Source organism: Cucurbita maxima, unplaced genomic scaffold, assembly GCF_002738345.1.
Source record: "Cucurbita maxima cultivar Rimu unplaced genomic scaffold, Cmax_1.0 Cma_Scf00023, whole genome shotgun sequence".
NCBI classification, from domain to species: domain Eukaryota; kingdom Viridiplantae; phylum Streptophyta; class Magnoliopsida; order Cucurbitales; family Cucurbitaceae; genus Cucurbita; species Cucurbita maxima.
In genome coordinates, this window is record NW_019272039.1 from 2450458 (window position 1) to 2459757 (window position 9300).

At 35.6% G+C, this 9300-nt stretch overlaps 1 protein-coding gene across 3 annotated transcripts; it reads right to left on the minus strand.

Moving 5' to 3' along the window:
- Positions 1-346: 346 nt before the first annotated feature.
- On the minus strand, positions 347-9154 carry LOC111497100 (GPI ethanolamine phosphate transferase 2). Of its 3 annotated transcripts, XM_023147745.1 has the most exons (17): positions 8893-9154; positions 8494-8587; positions 7646-7690; positions 7370-7537; positions 7213-7297; positions 7032-7138; positions 5432-5512; positions 4721-4773; positions 4533-4632; positions 3515-3658; positions 3095-3191; positions 2639-2852; positions 2469-2562; positions 1342-2334; positions 1136-1228; positions 771-1054; positions 347-603 (listed from the first exon to the last, which is right to left on the minus strand). In XM_023147745.1, exons 1-17 carry the CDS (start codon positions 9018-9020, stop codon positions 471-473), a joined length of 2913 nt encoding a protein of 970 aa, XP_023003513.1. In that variant the 5' UTR covers positions 9021-9154; the 3' UTR covers positions 347-470. The 3 variants fall into 3 exon arrangements, with proteins under 3 accessions (XP_023003513.1, XP_023003515.1, XP_023003516.1); XM_023147747.1 differs by lacking the exon at positions 8893-9154 and having other exon boundaries at positions 7370-7542; positions 8494-8553; XM_023147748.1 differs by lacking the exon at positions 347-603 and having other exon boundaries at positions 951-1054; positions 1136-1206.
- Positions 9155-9300: the final 146 nt, after the last annotated feature.

Genomic DNA, 9300 nt, shown 5'->3' on the forward strand with positions numbered 1-9300 from the left:
ACTGTGTGCAATAATACCATAAATGGTTACACAAATTAGAAAAGGGCTCAATTAACTCTTATAAAAATATCATCTAAAAATTAGCATTGTGACGGTCAAAAATAAAATTGAAAGATTTTTAGTCAATAGACAAAGTTCGACTTGAATGAACACATAGAACCGAACCTAATAGTCAACTCTTAATAGAGAACATATTTATTTCAATGAATGAAACTTTTCTGTTTGGATTTATATAACATATCCCTTTTAAGAATGAATATATGGATCTCGCATTCATAATTGTGAAGCAACAAAATTAACGCAGGAGATGAATGGCAAAAGGAAGATTTCTCCTCAATAAACAAACAAGGATTGAATGGAACACTAGATTTAACTTGATCTAAAAAATTGATGAACAATTACTTTAAAGAATTGCTTGATGCATAATCATCTGTAAGAGTACCAATGAATTTAAAAGAACAATCAGGCTCTTATCTCGTTTCATTAATGGAGGCTATCATATTTCGGCGCAGGGCCAGCACCATATGTGCATAGGTTACTGTTGCTGCCACGATAAAGACTCCAATCAAGATGCACACGGTCGTGGCACACGCGTATAAATACCTGGAGAAATAAGTCAAATCATAAGTCTAGACATATAATAATCTCTTAACCAATTGAGTTATACTTGAGACAATAAGAAGTTCTGTAACGTTCAATCCTAAAAGTTTTACGTGTAGGTAATCCTATGGTAGAGCGGAAAGTCAGATAGAGAATTCCTGAGGACTTACTTGGGAGAAAAAACACTCCAAACAAAGAGATGGTTCCTCATTAAGATCAACACTATTGTGTAAGCGATCAGCAAGATCGAATTGACAGTCAGTGAAACCAGACAAGGAAGGCCAAGAGTCATCTTTAGAACATGTCCGGAATCTGCACCTTGGGTAGAGGCAGCAATGTCTAGATTTTTAATTGAGATATACATCACCATACTTAGCAGCAGCAGTGTCGGTGATGCGTAAGTGATAATGAACATCAATATGCCAGAAAATAGCGTTGAGTAGTTTGAAACGCCCTGACAAGGATAAAATAGTTATTGTAAAGTTCAAGAGAGCATAATAAGTAATTCTGTGGAGCACAAGGGAGAAGAAATTACAAGGAAAGCTCCAGCAACGTCGATTGTAGCTAGGGAATTACTATTCCCCAGCGCAAAATGGCCAGCCATTCCTATATAGTACAACACAGCAACCTTTAAAGCAAGAAATAACCATCCAGCATTAGCATGCATTAACGTTGCCAAAGATGAACAAGTATAAGAGACAGCAAAAAACAATTCATCATAATGCATCTATGTAAACTCACCTCGACCCATTGCTTCTGCTGCTGCATCCCTTTAGAAAAGAATAGAAAGCTGGCATAAATTTGCACCAGAATGAGTAACATTACTGCTGTATTAACTGGCTGTTGGAGAAGCAACTGCAGAAGACACCAAGAGCCTATGTACACCCACCCAGTAATATATAAACAATCTCTCAATTCTGGATGTTGAGACTGACTCCCAATTTTAAAAGGACGAGAAACTGCATGATCACTTGAACATACGTTGGAAGTCTGAATAGGCATGACCCATGGTACAGCCAGAGCAGTCCCGACTGTAGTAATACCGAGAGTTGCATAAATGATTTGTGCTAATGAAGTAGCAGCGTTGCTGGATGGTACTGATGTATTGTGTCGATATTTCACAATATGATGCAGTACAAGCAATCCCGACATAAAAAAGTTAAATCCAACCACTAGAATAATTTTTGTTTTCCTTCTTAATAACGATAGAGAAAATAAGCATAATATTATTGTAAGGAGAACAGAGGTTAATTGAATCAGCTGAAGATCAGTCCCCGACTGCTCAAGCCATTTCGATATGTCTGGAAGATATGTCCAATTGACACCTCCTTGATGCCAGCCCCTTAAAATTCTTCCAGTGATAAGGAGGGTGAAGATGGAAGATGCCCTTAAACTAGTTCTTTCATGTCCACTAAACAAAGTAAAAAGACCACAGGTGCTATCTTTTTTAAAGAACTGCAATGTTTTACGAAGCAATAGCATATTCAATGTGGAGATCAAGTAATGCCAAATATATTGCTCTTCCTCAACCATGGAACTGGATCCCATACTGATAACCAGGATGAATATTACAGACAGAGAAAAACCCTCATCAAGATGCCATGTGAGAATACCATTGGAAAGCCGCTTCTCTCCAAAATATTTTTTTTGGATAATAGAGTAAAGGACGGCAGAAAATATTAGACAAGATAAGATCATTGACATCACTCCAAAAGCAATAACTTTAGCAGGTTTCTGCAAATAAAACAGAAGTGACAATTCACAATCAGCCACAAAGAACATTCTTAAATGATCGAATATTACATGAAATTTCAGAGTTTGTTCCAAAATGATGATAAAGAATAAATAATAATAATAATAATTCTTACATCAGTAGCTTTGTGTGATAACCATTGATTTGCACTTATCAGAAACTCATAGTATGCTGCAATAATTTCACTTTTGTCTTCTCTGCTATCAGACCTGTTCAAATTACTGGAAAAAGTTAATTTTTCCTGATCCATGGAACAAGTTCTCCAAATAGATGATCTGTGCCCACCTGGAAAGCTCCGTTGATATCCAGGAATCATAAAGAGCTGCAGCACGCAAATACAACCGGCAAAACTTCTCCATAATACCATTACCACTATATCCATTATCACCTGAAAAGCCATCACATGGGTGACTTCCACATTGAAAACCAGGTACCTGTCTTTGTAACAATCTAAGCAATTGCCAAGAATTCAATTGCAGTGCCCTCAGTTGTTGCATATCTGAAATCATCCAGAAAAAGGTGTCGCATTAAGATCACACAAGTTGGCATGCGATACAAGTCCAAAAGGCACCAAGTATGTTGCATTCTAGCACTAGGTATTAATAATAGAAATTGATGACAAAAGATAAAGCAGATTGCTCATATAGCCCACTCTTTTTCTCTTTTCCCTCTGCATTTCAATAACTTTATTTCGATTCTGAAACCCATTAATGCCTCATGCACAAGGAAAGGGGAATTTACCCTTCAAAGAGTCCACCATTCCTGGAATCATGATGCCGACACTGTTTTTGGGTATTGGCACACCAAATAAAAGAGCTAAAGTGGCTGCAATGTCGACCTGAACCACATTCTAGGTAAGTCAGAAAATAAGAAAACATTCAGAATAAACAGAAATGGAAGAAAAAAAAGAAAGAAAGAAGCATAGACAGCAAGATCTTCCTTATCAATACTGTGAAAGTAATACAAGTTTCTGACTCTTGTTCATATTTTTGTTTCACTAGAACACAAATAGAATGTAGAAGTTCAAAGAAAAGGGTTCAAGCTAAGTTTGAAGAAATGATAATTCTGTTTGAACAATTGGATGGAACGAACAGTAATGTATCTGACGGAGTTTATAGAATGAATTATTTAGTACATACTGGGCGTGTAGGAGTTGAATACCTGGTTAACATCATTGCTGATAACTGATGCAGAGTCAGTGGCATGGCTTTTTGATCCAATAAAAAGAAGCAAGGAGTCAGTCTCTTCATACGATGACCCACCATGATTGCCATTTTCAGTCATCCCATGGTCACTCACCACAACCTACCTTGAAGTTCAAAATTAAACGATTATAAGTGAAATCATTGGCATGATTTGAGTTTACAGTCTTAGACAAACGAGCCAGACGAATTTATATCCATTCCGATTTCCGGGAATACATGAGTAGTCATTAATAAGGACAATATGGAAAGGGAAATTAACTTCCAGGAAGGCTTACAATCGCTAGTCAAGGAAACCAAAAGTGCCAAAAAAATTAAGCGCTAATTTAGACTGGTTTAGATGAAAATTAGCAACTCATAGTGGATTAAAAGAAATGTCCATCTTTTTTGCCTCCCGGTTCATATATGCATTTCTATATAGCAATTACTTCTGGGAAAGATTTGGACCACCTTTTCGTTCACAGCCCACCCGTTTTCTTCTTTTATTTGGGACAAACTTAAGTAGTTCTGATCTTTGAGGCACTCCTCCAAATTAATGTAAATATCTTCTCGATATTCAATTTGGAACAGGGCCACGGGGCTGGGGAAAGATATTCCCAAGGTTGTGTCAATGACTTTGTTTTGGGAATTTGGGGGGAATTTTTTTGAAGACTTCCATACATCCTCAAGACCATAAGGAAGGTTCATGTTTTGACCTCACTTTTGATCTGAGGAGTTTCCTTCTTAAGCACAACACTTTGGGATTCTGGTCACCCCACTTGTATAAGTTCTTCATAAGAAATTTCAGTTAATTATTGGAAAGGAATAAGCTTCCAGAAACAATGAAGCAGTAAATGCATTCTGACTGAAGCTCGATTATAAAAGGCACACATCAAACAGGCATGCCAAACAGCACTATCATCTTCTTGGCTGTGATAAGAGAGGATAAGTTTCAGAACCATGAAACAAGTCAAAGAAAATGAGGAAGTGAAACAAACCAAAAGAGTCCTTTTATTATCTTCTGGGCTCATCATGGCACTGGCATGAATCATCCTCACCACTTCATCCATTTCCATAAGTTTTGGGGCCATTAAGGGACTGAAAAGATAAAACATCTGAATGAAACTCATGAAATAAAATAATTAAATATATCAGATGTTAAAAAGTTAGAAACAGATAAATGCACCTGTTTCGACCACCAATATGCCCAACATGGTCCAAACCTAGATAATGAAGAATCTGAAATGAAGATTCAGTTAGAAGTAATAAAAACTGCATTTTTATTATGTAGTAGATTAATATTATTTAAATAATATGATAGAAGATTTGGCATGAAGATGAAACAGGCCTCATAAGTATTTTGCAATTGTAAAATAAATGATGTAGTCACATATTGAGTTCTAAACAAAGTCAAAATTGCATAGTTTTACGGTGAAAGCAATCAACTGTAGAGATTATTAGACGAAGAAATGCACAGGAGAAAATGTAACAAAAAGATGTTTAGGTTTCACTAAGGACAGAATAATCAAGTAACAAAGTTGAGAAACACTAATGAAAGAGGTTCAAAGAAAAAACCTGCAATCAACCCAAACAAACGACTAATAAATAAAATCATCCACGCCAAGTTGAGAGACAAAGGTCAAAGGCCTGTCCAATGAGGTACACATAAAAGTAAACTACTGAGTTTGTAAAAATATACACAAACAAACTCGAATAACATAGAAAACAAAGCCTATGAGTTAAACCATATTACTAACTAAATTGTAGATCATCTTCTATCTAAATTTAAATTTTGATATTGTAGAGCATTTAGATATTTCAGTGCAGAAAAAAGTAATAGGCATATACAATTTAAATGCCCAAAAAAAAAAGGTAAAAGTACACAAAAACGACTTACAAGAAGATTCCAGTCATTCTTGCTAAGCTCATAGCTTAAATGTCGAGAAACATTTTTATCTACCTCTACAGTATCTTTAACCTGCAGAAATAAGAGACTTGAATGTGTATGCCATATTGTTAAATCTACAAGATAGAGATACATGATCACATTAAAAAAACTACAGAAGGGAAGTTTTCATCCAAACTTCGACTAAATATAAGCAACAAGGTATATCAAGTGATGTTCTAAATTGTTCTTTAACATAAAATCTTAAACTATTGTAGTAGAATTAATTTAATCACATGTTGTCACTCCTTCCATGAATGAGCTCATTTGAATAGTGTCCAACACATAGCTCATATGTGGGTTCATATATTTTTTTTTTTCCTACTTTTTTTTCATTCTTTTATTTATATTCTTTTTAAATGGAACAATTTTTTTCATCGCTTCAGAGGAGTCTAAAAAAAGGAGGTGGATATAAGGCATCGACCTCGAGAGGCCAAAGAGATCTATAAAAAGCTACTTCAATCGGCTTGCAACAAAAAAAAAAAAACTTGAATGATTACATAAGAATTTAGAGAGAACATAGAAAGATTTAATAGAGTAGTCAAGCCCTAATCTCAGCAACATTGTTGCTTCTATCCTCAAACAATCTTGTCATTCGTCTCCTTCCACTCTGCCCACAGATTTTCTTTTGCTTCATTGAACCAAATCACATTGGCTTTCATTTCATACTTTATCGATAAATTGGCAAAATTTAGCATGCTCACTATGATTTCAAGTTAGGAATAATACTAAAAATTTTAAGATAGAATATCCTATTCTAAAACTATAAATTACTAATAACTTTTACAGTTCTCGCTACCAAATAGAGTTCATTCAATCATCAAATTGGTTCTATACAGGAAGGGACCTGAAAACATCAAAGCAACAAAGAAGTTCCAAGTAAAATTGTAACAGCAGATACGTTTCCATTAACTAGCCAAAAATATTCTCTCTCTAAATTAATTAACCTAATCATGAGGAAGGTTTCAAAGAATGCTCAGGGAATCAACATATGCCACATGAGCATCAGAAACACAACAAAAAGGCTAAAGTCAATTAGCTTCCTTTACACCATTGTGATTGCACAGCCAAAGTCACAAATCTTCATATTAAATAACTATTTCTTAGTTCCATGCATAAAAATAAAACAAGTGTTATGATAATTAAAAATTATGAAACTACAGGAATTGACTACACACAAATTCAGCAGCTATTGGAAGATAAAAAGAAATGATGTACCCACGCAATCTCTAAGAAGGAAGCAAACTGATGAACAAAATGCTAAGTACAAAGCTATAGAACAAAATTATTCACTTTGGCTTGATACATCCTTAGATAACATGCCACAGGCAATATTTAGCTAACTAGCTACTGGATCCCAAATAAATTGAAAAAAAAAAAAAAAAGAAACCCAGGTAAACCACCAATCTCTCTGTCCCAGTGTCAAGAGTCCATGTCAGTAAGGAATGAAGACATTACAGCACTAAGACCAGAACACTGAAGTTTCATAAAGGCATGAAGTAGCATGCACTACACCCAACATCTTTCTTTGCATATCAGGTATTATACTTACAAAAAAGCTGCTAACTCCATCATGCCTCATAAAAAGCCCCGGAAACAACTTAAGCCAAGTTTCATCTCCGCACATCACCATTTTCCGACCAATTTTAGAAAACTGACCTATAATATGAAAAATGATCTAACTTTCAGATTCAAAATATGTTTACACATTTACTGAAACTGTACTGATTTACCAAGAAGATTGTCATCAAGTAGAGCTTGAGTATTGAAATTGAAAGCCACATCAAGGAATCCTCCGATAGCACCAGATACAATAGCCTGCAATCATATGCGAAAAACAAGGTTTGTTACCATTTTTGCCACAATTATCAAGAATGAAGAAATGATTACCTTCAGACGGGGCATTGTAACAGTTGGAGGTGTAGCCTTTGCATGGTAACCTTTTGCAGTTCCATTTGCCAACAATGATTGAGTGTATGGCATAGCCTCCATAAAGGTCTTGGTTGGAGGCCGTCCATTCTTTCCAAGCACAAATTCTGCTGGAAGACCATCAATGACCTAAACTGACATGTTCGTTATAGAATGAAACTACTTTCAAGCACCAAACAAAATTATCAACAATGGCAAGCTTGAAAAACTACATGTTTCTGACTGTAACTCACATACCATTAGAATAAGTTGATCATATAAAGGCGGAATTCCAGATAATTCCTATATGAAAAAGTTTTCAAGTCAGATAATGTCCTCAGTAAACTTGTTTGCATTTAAAAATTAAAAGATCAATAGGAAAGGGGGAAGATACAGAGTGAAGAGACAGAAGCTATGTTGTCTCCTGATGTATTTCAAACCACATACTATATTACAATACATATAATGAATGAAAAACCAACAGCTTCCTCTTGCATGCATGGAAGTTATTATTCAACATTTGATGACTCATTAACCGAGTGTAACCAACTCCTTCACCCCTAAAAATTCATAATGTATCCGAGATTACTGAGAGAGACTATGATTTTCCATTAATTTCATAAGGATCCGTCTGTAATCTTATTGTTGCCCATGGAATCATAACTTCAACTCTGTAAAGCTTAGTGATGTAACTAGTATCACGCTCAAATCGTTGTCTTATATAGTCTAGCACTAATGGAACTATTAAATCAAATAATTTCATAAAATGCCAAGAACTTGAAGAGGATTAATCACTTGAATAAGAAAAGGAAAACCCATTAGTTTGACTCTGATGTCATAATCCTAAAATCTTACATAATTGACTCAAGAAACATCTTGGAGAGTAGTAAAGGGCACCCTAATTAAGAACCAAGAACCGGCGGCTATAAGCTCACGAAGTGGACAGAGTCTGCATAGATTTTGATCCTACTTTGCAAGCAATCTCATCCATGCATTGAAATTCAATCAACCATCCTTTTATATATAGCAGACACAATTTCAACCTCAACCAGGAACATAAAGAGCATAACGATCTAAAAAAAAAAAAGTAATATCCTGGAAAGGACCTGATATAGCGACTGAAGCTCATGAGGAGGCAGATCTCTCTCACTCTCATTTTGGTTTGCATAGCACATGGGCGCGCGAAAACTTTCCGACCCACTGAAAAAGGCAAGTAACAGATGGAGAAAAATCACATTTACACCGTGTAAATCTCAACAAGAAAGAAAACTCCCGTCAGCAAAGTAGATGTTTCAAAACCCGATGAATTCAACCTCATTGCTTCAATAACCAAGAGAGGTGAGTTCATAGTACAATACCAGCTGGTCCAGCTGAAGCAAGCTTAATTACACCAAATTATTCTAACTTTCAAACTAGGTGTACACCGTAGTTACTTTCAGAAGCTCTATCATCTAATGATGCCATCTCATTGTAGCTCAAGGATCAGAAAAAGAGCTGAAGAGCACCTGTCACCGGATAGTGTAGGCTTGACGGGGAAAAACCCAAAGACGAAAAATGAGAGTCCAGTGATCTGAATAGCAACAGCTGCAACAGTAAATAGCGTTAGTCTAGTACAGGTTAGCGAAGAAGACATTTTTTCGGGTTGAAGAAGATGAAATTCCACTTCGTCGCGTTCTCTGCAAATCTCGGACCGAAGAGCCTACAGTTATCGAGGGAAAGAACTGAAGCTTTGGAAGCCGTCCAAAATTGTTAGGAAAGACGGTTTAATTTGTTTATTCTGGTCGTCGAACAATATACATACACTATATAGTATTATTTTTACATGAAAAAAAACTTAATGAGTTTCGTAACTTCTTTGATCTGAAATGGTTGAATTAAGAATATCAATAGAGTTTTACTACTCTAAGACACTC

Excerpts from the sequence above, each read along its gene's own strand:
- LOC111497100 (XM_023147745.1), bottom strand. The coding sequence starts at position 9,020 with ATGTCTTCTTCGCTAACCTGTACTAGACTAACGCTATTTACTGTTGCA. Across the intron at positions 4,774-5,431 it reads AGAATGACTGGAATCTTCTT|ATTCTTCATTATCTAGGTTT; the intron begins GTAAGTCGTTTT and ends TCTTCATTTCAG. Across the intron at positions 4,633-4,720 it reads CATATTGGTGGTCGAAACAG|TCCCTTAATGGCCCCAAAAC; the intron begins GTGCATTTATCT and ends TTATCTTTTCAG.